The 13,231-nt window shown below is 42.8% G+C and overlaps 1 protein-coding gene across 1 annotated transcript in view; it reads left to right on the top strand.

Annotated features, from left to right (window-relative positions):
* Positions 1 to 402, top strand: part of PRIMA1 (proline rich membrane anchor 1) — a 45,353-nt gene extending 44,951 nt beyond the window's left edge. Inside the window, exon 4 of the mRNA XM_041472041.1 lies at positions 303 to 402. Coding sequence (XP_041327975.1) covers positions 303 to 402 — 100 coding nt within the window. The remainder of the gene's footprint in view (positions 1 to 302) is intronic.
* Positions 403 to 13,231: the final 12,829 nt, after the last annotated feature.

Genomic DNA, 13,231 nt, shown 5'->3' with positions numbered 1-13,231 from the left:
CAGCCTTCATCGCATGCAACAGGGACACCTGTATCCATTAACAGACTAGCATGGGGACACCAAAAGCACATCATGACACCTTAGGATCAGACAGGTCACCTTCCAGGTGGACTATGATGCTTGACAAAATTACCTGCTGCTTTGGCCTGTGTTCAGAAAGGGAAAAATAGACAGAAGTTCAGTATTATTATATACCTTATATGTCCTCACTTTCGATCTGTATTTACGAAGAAGATGTTGATCTCTGTTCTTTCTTCTCTCCCTTCCTTGTCTGTACATCACCGAACCTGGGATCACCCAAGGAAACCAATGAGAAAAGAAGAGAACGGAACCAGTCGGTCGGAATATGCAATGACCTCCTCCCAAAACAACAAAACAGTTGATAACAATGCGGTCGTATAATCCCCGAAGCCCCGCCAAGTGCAGGAGGTGGTAAACTTTCAAAGCACACACACAGAGTATGCAAGGTGGGTGAAATGAGGCAACCGAGGGAGCTCTGTGGCCAAGGACTTCATTTCAGAAACAGCGCACGCATCAGTGATCCAGAAGAGAAAAACAGGCTGCTCTCCAGGCTTGCTGCTGCTCCAAGGGAGGATAAACTCACCCACCTGGGCTGCCCAGAGAAAAGGCCTCACAAAGGCATAAGCACTGCATGCTGCATCCCATGAAAGCGATGTTGCCATGCCTCCCGCTTCTTCTTTTTCTTCTTCCTCTCTTCCCCGACTTTTGTGTTTGAATTGAGTGTCACAAAAAGCTTCTGGAGTAGGATATTTTGAGGAGAAGGTGATCTGCCAGAGTGGCAGTAGTTTATCACAGATGGGTCAGAGGGAGGTGTCACCTTCTAAATTGTGAGAGGTGTCACCTATGTGCTTCTCCAGCCTGTGCAGTTTCATATGCTGATGCTTCATTCTTTTCATTCTTACTGTTTTGTTATTAAAAAGGGAACAAAGGTTTCTGTTAAGCAATCAAGCAAAACTGGCCTGAACTTGTGACTTATCCCAAGAAATTTATCTGTGGTCCGGTGACTATGCAGTTTTCATGGCTGAAGTTTCCAGGCAGAAGAAATCAAAATGTGAGATTTTAGCAATTAGCATTGCTATTGAAAGAGATGTTATTAAGATGTGCTTTAAACATTATTGCTTCATAATCAGCCTCCTTTTTTGCACCACACTTTTATATTATATTTAAAAATGTTCCTTTGTGAAATTCCATGTCTCTCTGTGTTTGCACCACACTGATTCCCCAGGGAAACTCCTACAGGGAAGATGCTGTTTACATCTTGGTGTGAGTGTTTGGGCAGGATTGTGTTGAAAGGACTAGCAGCCCTTTGAAATTCTCTTCATTCACTGCTTAGTGTTGTTCCCTCAAAGTGTTGAGTCTCCTGAACTGATGCACTGAGGACATTGCAGGTCTGGCTTGTAGGACCACTTTTGAAGGTCTGGTAGCTGGTTGTGCCCGCATTACCTCAGTCTCTGCCTCTCCTGAGCTGAGGCTGACAGTGGTGCCAAGTTCAGCATACAGTTCACTATACTTTCCATGACATAGATTGCAGACTATTTGAAGTAAAGCTGAATCTACCCAAATTCATTTCACGTAGGATCTCAGGTCAGACTCAGTAAGTAGCCCTTAGGATAAAGGTGATGAGACTAGTTGAGATGCTGGTCTTTCCCTACCTCCTGAAAACTTTCCTTTGTGTCATATCTCCATGTGTATGTCTCCATTTACCTCTGTGCTGAAAGTAGTGATGCAGTCAAAGACCAATTTACACCCTGGCATCTTGTCTGGACGTAAAACTTTGGTACCACTCGGTTTCCGTATCTGTGGGTAACTCCCAGGCACCGATGCAGTCTCGCTCTGGGACCTGGCTGCCCCCAGCTGTGTTGTCTCTCAGTACTGCAACACACCAATACTTTCAGTTTTATACAAGGATGTGCCTGAACTGCAGAAATCAGACCTGGATTTTGAGTGCATTCCGGCCTGTGGGTAATCTATTCCTGGGATGCAGAGTTCGGTGTGATGGTAGAGGAAGACAACGTTCTGCAGATCTTCCCCCAAAAAGCTCTGGAATGTTCAAATCAGCAGTCTCAGCTCAGGCCCATCTGCAGTTTTCTATTACCTATCAAACAATAGGGTGTATGTAAATATAAGTACCTTTTCAATTATAAAATGAAATGCTGCTATATATTGCTCTTGAGAAATGTATGTAGTTATTAATTTAGCTTTTTAGTCTGTCATCACTATGTAGAAGTTTAACTGCATAAAATTATTTTTAAAGTTAGACTTTCTTGGGAAGTGAATGCAATTGCAAAAGTTAAAGGAGGCAAGTAACTCTTTGCCCACGAGTATGATCATTCCCAGACACAATAATGTTGTGTGCTTGTGCAAGACACAGTGATATATTCTTAGATCCAAAGTGGGATTAAAATTGCAGAATTTACAATTTGAATCTAGTATCCCAAATGTTGATTGCCTAAAGAACTTAGCCCCTAAATACGATAATGAAAATATTACAAGTATATTTCTAGAATATTTTTAAGCTATAACATTTATTTTGGTGTAGTTACCTATGTTTGCCTTTCTTTTTTTACTCCAGTTGTTTCAGCCTAAATGTGGAAATGTTTCATAGTTTGAGACTGGTTGCATGTTTATCTGAGAGTATAAAGTATGAATGCAGATAAGTTTAGCATAATATGGGCTCAGGATTAGCACTTTTCCCTAAAGGTTGTTGATTTTGTTTGTTTCTTAATACAGCTTTAAAGGCATGCTCTGTAAGGTCAAAATCACAAAAAGGATTTGTAGGTCATTATGGCCATCAAAGTATGTCTGTTTTTGCAAAAAAGAGTAAAAAGAGATGGTCACTAAACTGTCTGATTTTCAGTGATATCAGTGGTAAAATGTCCTCACTAGAGAAGATGCATGACACAATCCACAAGCAAATCCAGCCCAGGTCCCATGAAGACTCTTCAGGAGAACATAAACATTAAAAACTTCCTGGAGAGCGGAGAGGCATCGCAAGGCACAGCACATAACCCTAGGAGCTATTTCCAACTCTACCACTGATCTGCTGTTTACTAGCAAGTAATTTTGCTTCTCTGTGCCTCAGTTTACCCATCTGTATAATCACGGTAAAAGTAGGTACCAGCTCTGGGGCAGCGTTTTGAGAGAAATACACGCAGCTTATTTGCTAGGTGGATACACACTATCATTATATGCAACATGCTGATAAATGTATCGGGCACATAATTTCCAGAATAGTTCTTGAGCAAGCATTCCTCATGTGCTTTTGTAATGCATTGGTCACAGAAAAGCAGCAGCAGACAGGCTGAGAGCTGCTCTTCTGCTACCCTTTGCTCTCAGCCCTCACATCGCAGCGTGGCGGGGAGAGGTGGGAAATCTTCATGGGGTAGCTTTGCCTTTAGACTCCTGCCCAAGTACAGTTTGCTACATTGCACCAAAGTGATCTTGAGAAAGGCGCTAGGAAAAATATACTGGAATCAGACATAACTCTTCAGAAAAGGGAGGTTAGACATGGGATGTCACTGAGGAGTGATTTCTGAGGCTTGCTGATGGGGTTTAAGGTTGTGTTTAATACTCTACAAACTACTCGTAAAGCTTATATAAGAGAGGCTTCTGTGCTTCCTTATTGTACTATAACTAAATGCAAAGGGAAAGGAGTAGGCCAGATACATAAGCATTTTGCTAAGCAGTGATCCTGGATGTGGGAAACTGGCAACTCAAAATTCAGCTTTACAAGCATTTTGAGTTCCTTTTTAGCTACTAGAATACCAGGGGTAGAAAGGACCTGCCTAGCTCCATTCACAAAATAGTCAGATCCGCAGCAGGTGTGAAGGTGGCCAGTTTCTACACAGAAGGTGCTTGCTGTGCTCTGACCACCACCAGGCAAACTCAGCAAACTGCTGCTCTCAGTCTGAGGGAGAGCAGCAGCCCCAAATCTCTTCTCAAGGATCACCACTAGCAGGGAATGCACCTTAAGGGCCTGAGCTGCAAAGTGTTGAGTTTCCTTGCTCCTCACAAGACAGGAAGGTGGAGCTGAAGCCCCAGCCCTGCTGCCTTTCCTGTCCCACACCTGACACAGTGGTGTGCCCAGGGAAGCATTTCTGCCTTGGACAGATGCTGCAAAAACAGACATAGAAAGAAAGGGGAAAGTTCTACAAAGTATAATATATAAATATATTGATATATATCTATACAGAGATCTGATTGTCCAATCTTGCATGCAATATGGTCGCAGCACGTGGAGAAAGTGTGGGCACCCTGCTCCAACCAGGTCATGACCATTGATGCTGCAAAGCATTGGCGAATCAGGCCTATGGTAGATATGTATTTACAATACTCCCTGCACCTGTACAAACAAAAATATATTATTTTAAACTGCAAAATAGTGTGTTTAAATCAATGCATGAATGTAAATATTCTAAGATCTGCCTTCTTGACTGTGTACCACATGTACAGATGAAAACAAATACTGTTTATAGGAAATCTGTATCAGTGGTTAAATGACTAAAGAGAAAAAAAATATCAGACTTAATGTTGTCATGTTTCTCAAACAAGCCATTAATGTATATTTAGTATTTAAGGATATTGCTCAATAAGTATGTTCTGTACCAAAAACTGTGTTGCATATACAGATTGTGCAGTACCCTATTTTAAAAAGGCACCATAATTAATTTTTATTTTAAATAAAAATGTACTTGTAAAAACTTAGCTGTGTCCTGTTGATTATGTAGCTGAGAGCATTGAATGGGGGAATGGCTGCAGTGCCTCTTCAGGCAATTCTCTTGTTCCCAAATTTACCAGACATGCTTGAGCAGTTTCTGCTGTGGTTTTGGAGAAGCCCAAGGCTGCTGCTTGTGCGTGTTTCTGGACAGGTGCTCGTTCTGTCTCACCTAATCCTGCAGTTCTTGTCCCAAATATGTGCACTGCTGGTGGTGCATAAACAAAGGGATTACAATCATGCATTCCTGCAGCCTCCCAAGGCTCATTAAACCCTTTCTCTCATGCTGAGAGGCTGGAAGTTTCATAGACTCGTTTTAAAGTGATTTCTTCATCTTTCACATAATACTACATATCTTTATTTATTTTGGTGCAAGAGATAATGTTCACAATATTCAAGAGACAATGTTAATTTATATTCTAACTCCCTGGATGGTTTTCACCCTCCTTTTCCACTCAAGAACAAAAGCATTTTATGGACCAGTCCTTCAAGAGATGGACGCTGACACACCATAGCTAAACCTGGGTGCTTTGGCTGGGATTCCCCGTCCCAGTTCTGTGCCTTTACCAGGTGGAGGTGAAGAGCACAGCCTCTGTGAGACCCTGCCACAACCTGCACTCCTCCTTCACAGCAGGGCTCCTTCTTCCCCAGCCACAGGAGGAGGCTGAAATATTCCCCAGGGACAGCCAGGTACCTGTGTGAGGTCAGCTAACACCTGCTGTGGGAGGGCAGCATTTTATTTAAATAGGGAAGCATTCTGGTTGTCTTTAGTTCCCAAGACATTATTCCCTAACAGTTTTTTGCTGGTACCTTAGGAATTATTTCATGTCCTAGTTTGGAAAAAATTCTTAAATAAGACAGAGCAACAATAATCATCTAGCATGATAGGAACATGAAGGGTCTAAAGCATAAGTCTTATGAGGAGCAGCTGAAGGAGCTGGAAATGTTTAGTTTGGAGAAAGAGGGGTTCAGGCAATACTTCATCTCTCTCTACATCTACCTGCAAGGAGGTTCTAGCAAGATGGACTTCAGTTTCTACTGATAACAAGTGATAGGACAAAAGGAGATGGCCTCATGTTGAACTAGGGGGAGTTTTAGATCAGATATTAGGAAAAACTTCTACCTTTAAATGGTTGTCAAGCACTGGAAGAAGCTGCCCAGGGAAGTGGTAGAGTCAGTATACCTGGACCTATTTAAAAGACACAGATGTGTCACCTGGAGATTTGGTTTAGTGGTGAATGTGATGGTGCTGGATAAGTGGTTGGACTTGATGATCCCAGAGGCCTTGTCCAACCTAAACCATTCTATGATTCTATGATGCAAAGCGGTTGGGGGTCAGTTCAATGAATTACAGCAATAGCCATTATGCCACAGACTATGGTATCTGTCAGGTTTAAATATTAGACAGGTTTTGCAGAAGAAAACTTTCATGTTAAAATCTCTAGGTGACCACTGAGAAAAAAAATGCCTCTGGAAGGCATTGACCCCTGCTTCAGGCATCAAAACTGTTGGATCAACATCCTTACCTCCAGTCTGCAGAGGAAGAAAGATGTCACTTTGGAGAGGAGGGCACACCCTCGTGTGGTCCCTCAAGTCCTACTAACCCTATCAGCCCCAAATTCACTGCTGTTTGGCTGAACTCTTGTCTTGCTTTAGATAACATGAGGTGGCCACAACAATCAGTGGGAGGACTGGGTGCAAATCTGATAAGACTAGAGCACAGTAAAAGAGCTCCAAACCTGAAACCAGGGTTATGTCTTGAGTACAGCTGAAAACCTTGCTAAGTAATATGAGGCGCAGCGACTTCGCTGTGCTGAGGAGCCTGATGTTGCCTGACGTGCTCTTCCTTCACCGTCCCATCACTGGGAACCAGTCTTATGAAAGCCAGAGAGAAATTAGATTACTGGGGTTTAATATCATTTGGAGAGGGAGCAAGAAATTATAATGAGAGAGATGGGGATTCTGTGATTCTGGTAATGTAAAATCATGAAGTGCTTTTCACTGGTTTCATCTGGGCACATGTTGCCAAGGTTTAGATCTTTTTAAAAGATGCCCAGTACAATTAATTCCAAATCAGAACTTTCTCCATTTCTGAAAGTTGCTTTTATTTGGGCATGCTTGATTCATGCAGGTATAATCTTTGCACACAAAATGATCAAGGGTTTTTAAAAAAAGAAAACAACAAAAAGCAACTGACAACTGATGTTATAGTATGTATTAGTCTTCAATTACTAGATTGTTAACATTTTTTATATTAATATAAGTTTCTTTCTTATCAAAAATATCCCTTCAGAGCTGATCTTCCATTAATAAAGATTTTATTTATGCCATTTTCTTAAGGTTCTTTCATAATTGCAATGTCTTCAACCATATTTATAGCACAGAAACAGTTCTCTAATTATGACTTTACAGAGAAGTCGCCCTTGAAAGTGGCCTGAAACTAAGTTTTTTAGTATTCAGAAAAAAATACTAATATTAGTATCAAGATAGCTGGCATGTTCTGAACTTGTTTTACTTTTGGTTTAGCTAAAACAAAGGCACTCACTGCAACATTTAAACTCTTGTCCTGCTGCTTCTGTCTTGCACCATGGCACAGTGTGATATATCCATGGGGATTGGCAGTTCTCCTGATTAGACTGAGTGTCCTGCCAGCCCAGCCCGTGTGGGTGTGAGCATCCAGGCAGTGCTGTGAGCCCTGGCACGGGCTCCTTACCTGGGCAGCAAACACAGAGCACATGGGATGTCCTGGCTCCTTACCTGAGCAGCAAACACAGGGCACATGGGATGTCCTGGCTCCTTACCTGAGCAGCAAACACAGAGCACGTGGGATGTCCTGGGAGCCACAGGGGGAGGCACCAGTGCCTTGATGAAGTGTGCAGTCCCTCAAGGATATTTTGTGGGGAGAGGAGGGAGGTGCCAGTGCTGGACACAGTGTGCAGCACCAGCACCCACTCTGAGCCCTTGTTTCTGGCAGTCATTGGGCAAGCTAAGGTTCAGTAACAAAATGATTGAGGCTGGATGTAGGTAGTTTATCCCCCTCTATCATGTATTATAAAATTCTATAAAAAGTATTAGGTCCATGAAAGAAGCATTATTGCACTGAGAAGAGTCCTGATCAGCCTCCAGGGGTGCTGGGGAGGCTGAAGGACAGGGCAGACCTGACGCATGGACACCTAGCTCTACCTTTCCTAAGAACTTAGAGAAGAAAATCCTATGGGTTTAAATTCCTCTCTTGTTGTATTATGGCAAAGCTTTAGGAAGCTGATTTTATCACGTGTGCTGGCTAGATATATCAAATCTTTTTTATGGCAGTTGGTTTCCTTAATCTGTGACCTCTCATAAAAAAAATAGTTAAATGGTATTTATATATATCTGTCTGAAGGTATTTTATATGATATACCACTGTGGCTGAAAGAGAAAGGAAGTTTCTTTGCAAATAGCAGCTGGCTGTTTTCCTTTCCTATGCATTGATAGGAATTTCGTGAATTCATTTCTGTGCAGCACAAAGTGAACTCAGAGCCGAAACGTGAATAAATCTCCCTCTACGTTCGGCATCACTTCCCCCTGCACATGCAAACAGAAATGCTTTCACTATTTAAGTTTCATTTAACACAGGCCTAGTCGGAAGCAGAAAAGAAAATACAAAGAAAAGCAGCAGCATGGCAGACACATCCCAGTGAATGAGCCTGTGAGCCAGAGACAGCCTCCCCTATTTTGATTTGTAATTTGAGGATAATTCAATTAGACATTTCAGGCAATTTAAACATTCATGCATTGTCCAGCACCAAAGCATGAACTGTTCAGCAGCAAACAAGACCTGACAGCCTTAGCAGGCTGAGTGAAAATCCCAATGTTTAAAAGGAAAGGCTTTCATCTAATTGATATGCCTACTGGAAAATTAAAAAAATAAAGGGGGGGAGAGGAGGAGGCTGTGCAGGAGGTACCACAAGGGTGAGAGAAGTGCAAAGGGCAGAGTGAGGGGCATGTCCTGGCTGTGGGCTTCACACCTTATTTGCAGCCATTTGCTTAAAACAGAACATTTCAAAGCCTGTGTGTTCCTTTTAACAAGGGGTTAAAACATAAATGCTCCTGATCACCTCTCCAGAGGTAGTTGAAAGGCAGGCAGGCATTGAGGAGCAAAATGGGAACGTTTTCATAAGCAGCTGCCACTGAAAGCTGGGTGCCCCTGCCAGTCTCAGCCGCACTGAGGTAGCTGAACTCATCACCCTGCGCCAAGGTCCCAGCACTGAACCTGCACAGCAGAAGAAAGTCCTGTCTGCACCCATGGCCCACTCAGGTGCTAGGGAGAAGCAGGAGAGCAGGAAGCTCCTCACTGTGCCTATTTCGTGCACAGCAAGGCATTGCACAGTCTCTTGCCCTGCATCACAACCCTGCCCACCCTGCCCGCCCTGGCCACCAGCAGCCAACCCCTGCAGGATAACACAAGGTGCATGGCTCTGTGCCCACAAATGGAGTGTTGGCTGCTTGGCTGCTTGGGCAATAGCTTAGTGATGTTAAACACTGGGTATAATAATAATAATAGCAATAACACAAGAATTTCAGGTGGAATTTCAAACAAGGATGTCTCAGAGCCTTGCTTACTTTAAATGCATTGTCTCTTGTGACCTCTGGACCCAGGGGAAAAAATGCCATTTGTCTCGTCCCCAGGAAATTGCCCTGGAAACAGCAGGTCACCCTCACCTATTGACCATCTAGCTGGCAGACAAAACAGCTTTGACAGACACTGGTCAGGATTGTTCAAAGTCATTCCCTTGGTAACTTTTAGAGGCAGGTGATGAAAGCATCAGGAATCATCAAGTAAAAGTCTTCTGGCAAGCTACATGCCTCTGGTGCTCCTGAAATGGCCACTCAGAAAATCTCTGGAGCACAAAACTCACCTGTAAAACTTCCCAGGCATGTATCACACCTACCCCACCTTCATTTTACATATTGTGCAGGACAAGTTTGGATGGTAAAATCCCAAAAAATACATACAGTACATGTGGATGCCAGATACAGTGGTAATTTTCCTTGAGCCATTCTATTTGAAGACCCAGCATTTAGTGTGCCTATAACCTACAAAGATGTGAACAGTTTGTGCTGAAATTTTCCATGCTAACACTCTGCTTTAAGCTGACCTTTGCATTTGTCCAGGAGTTGTAGAACAGTCCTGTTGCTTCCAAGAATGATAGTGGGGGAAGAAAATATTAAAACAAAACCTAGAAGTAACTTCTGACTCATCACCTGAAATATGAATTCAGGTCTCCTAACTGTTTTCAGATGCATTTAAGAGACTCACTGGTTTCAGGTTATGATTTTTCAGATCCAAAGCTGTATTCAAGGAAGAAGAAAAAAGGCAAATTTAACAAGCAGTTCATTAGCTCAAGCATCAGACTGTGTGGTGTCCACAAGGTCACGTTACCTTTAATGGCCCTACTAAAAGCAGTAGAACTACTCCATAGTAATAGGCATGGGGAAAAGCACCAGAAGTTTATTTTGTAATTGTAATGTGTTGGAATTGTGTTGATAAGATACCAGATGGAGCCAAGGAAATTTAAAATTAAAATTTATCATTTCTGGGGGGGGGTGGGGGGGAAGTATTTTCTGAAATGTTATTTAGTGTACAAACAGGAAACTAATCAATCATAAATTTGAACGATGCTCTAAATTCAACACTCCCTTAAGAGAGTTTTGACTTGCCAAGATGAGTCTTGTGATGAATTCCCATTTGGTATTTCTACTGTGCTGGCTTATGTCTAAACATGGTCACAGATTCTCTGCACAGCACCATGTGATCTGAATTGGTTCCACTTCTGCTGTCAGTACCTTGAGGAATATCAATAATAGCGCACTGTCAGTTGTTATAGGGGAGAAGAGGTTTATTTTCAACACCTGTGACTTATGAAGCCTAAGCACCTGAGACAGGATTCCTCTCATCTAATTTTAACCAAACTGAAAAATGTAGTGTTTAATATCTCTAAGCTCTCCAGAGCCTTGTTTTCAATGGAGAAAGGTAGCAATTCCGGATGGCAACCCATCTTACCCTGAAATAAGTACCTGTGCCTGAGGGAAGCTGAACAGCCCCATTCTTTTTGGTCACACAGGGACAACTGTGTAACATAGGACAAGGCTCACAGAATCTGAATTTACTGATGCTGAGAGGGCAGAGGCTGCTGCACTCAGGCAGTTAGGCAGGTTGGGTGGTATCCAGTCCAATGATGTCCACTACCCATCTTAGTGGAAAATAATGTAAAATCAGGCGATTGTAATCTATAACCAGAGCACAAAAACAGTCCATCCAAAATTGGGCATATTCATATAACTTTGTAAAGAAAATGCAACTTTATTCTGGAAAGTCAATTAATTAATACAAAACAAATTGTGTTGATGCAAATTTAGAAAGTATACAATTTAGGAAATGTGATGAAAACACCGTGTGTGTGTGTGTGTGTGTGTGTGTGTGTGTGTACATGGATACAATTTAGTTCAGCCTGCCTAGATGAATGTTATTCTGAAAATAGTAATTCTTGGGCAGACAATTCCTTTGAGGTCACTTGCACAATCTGCTGAGGTTTCCGCTGCAGGGGACAACCAAAGTGCCCACGGTGCTTCCCCTCACTCCCAGGCAGCCACAACACACACAGCACAAGCTCTCCCAGCAGCTGTGGGGTCATGGCTGCTCGGAGACTCAGCTATTCTCTTTGGAGACAGAAACCCAAACTGGGTCTGGAGAGGAGCCCAAGGTGTCAGCCCAGCTCACTGGCAAGGCCATACTTCATTGTTTAAGTGAACACGGAAACGCAAGTTGCAAAGATACTAGAGCATGAAGCCACTCTCCCAACAATCCTTATTCTTTTTTAGGTTAGTGCAGCAGCCATAGGACACGCCCTTCAAATCAGTTTTTCTCCTGTTCTGAGCAGTTTCTGGTACGAGGGGAAGGAGCTCGGAAGCGCGAGCGAGGAAGCGAACGCCCTTCGAGCCGGCTCGCCTCAGGGCGCGGAGCTGCACGTCTGCCCGACTTGGCTGGTCACACGCTGTCAGCAGACATGACCAGAGCTGCCCCAAAAGCCAACTCGACCCTTCTGATGGCTGCAGTCTGTCAGTGTCACCTGAATTCAGCACACACTGCACAGACGTGCCCTTTCTCCAAGGGAACCGAGCAGCTGAAAACAACATGACACTCCATCAGCTTAGGAAAGCTCAAAAACAATCAGCACTCAGTTTGGTTTTGTGTTTTCAGGGATTTTCTGCCTTGACTTGCTTTGCATTTAATCAGCAGAAATAAAAAAGTAAAAAAAAAAATTTTTAATAAAAGGAAATCTAAAATACACTAGCTACCAACCCACCTTCTCCCAAACATTTCAAACTCTCAAGCACATTTACACCAGGAAAATACACCTTTATTACAGGAATGTTCTTGTCAATGCTATTTGTAGCATGAACAGGTTTTGTTTTTTTTTTAAATAGCTGTTTCACAACTGTTTTTCCAACCTGTTAACTGGTGTCCTGCTTACACAAACAACTTGGCTATACATGGTCTGTATCCTGGAGATCTGCTCCAGGATACTTTGTCAGATTATGCATCAGTCTCCAGAGTGTGTCTGGAAAACAATCATTATATAAAATCTTGCTTTGACCTGTATTAATTTTCAACTATAACTGAATTAAGACAATGGACTGCAAATAATGTGTGTGAATGAAATAGATCACCAGCTGAGGCTGCAAACCCTTGATATGAGATCAGAGAGAGGAATTGTAACTATCAAAGGTGTTGCAGAAAGTGCAGTGCCCAGAAGATGATCGTGGCTGCCAATGATTAAAGATCTGCTGGACTGTAGGTACCCAGATGTTCATCTCCAGACACAGCACTGCAGCTCATACCATCATTTTGGTTCTTCTCTGCTCATTGCCTACATGGATATCATATCATAGAGGACCTCAGTTTGTTTGTTTGTTTGTTTTAAGCATAAATGTTTTCTGCATTTAGCTTGCACTTTAAGGCTTTGGAGAAAGGGAGGGACCTAGCTCTAGATATCCTGTGAAATCTGTGGAGCATCAAAGCCTTAGTTTCTCCCTGGACCACGTGGGTGAAAGGGGTGACAGACAAACCATCTGCTGCTGACTTTGCATTAGCCCTCGTGGGTCACAGAGTATGACTGCTCGCTCCCTGAGCCAGCATCGGTGAATAGAGACTCAAAGTTGAGGCAAACTGAGACAACTATTTTGGAGACATCGATGCAGGGCCCACAAAGAGTATCTGCTGGAGTCAGAAGAAATTATTTTTTTTCCAGTACCCCAGGGCACTAATTATTTCCATATGCAGCAGCCACCTCCCTGAAGGCAAATGTGACTGCTCAGGCAGAGCCCCTTAGCTCCCATTGGAACATGCACCTTACTTTTACTGGCAGTGGGCATTGCATGAAAGGATGAACTTGGCAAAAAGTCATTTGTCTGATTCCATTTCCAGTCACTAAGTTCAAATAATTGAGGCAGCAG

This window comes from Pyrgilauda ruficollis, unplaced genomic scaffold, assembly GCF_017590135.1.
Source record: "Pyrgilauda ruficollis isolate IOZ18807 unplaced genomic scaffold, ASM1759013v1 scaffold28, whole genome shotgun sequence".
Lineage (NCBI taxonomy): Eukaryota > Metazoa > Chordata > Aves > Passeriformes > Passeridae > Pyrgilauda > Pyrgilauda ruficollis.
Note: the sequence above shows the minus strand (reverse complement) of the source record. Positions and strands in the feature narration are given on the sequence as shown.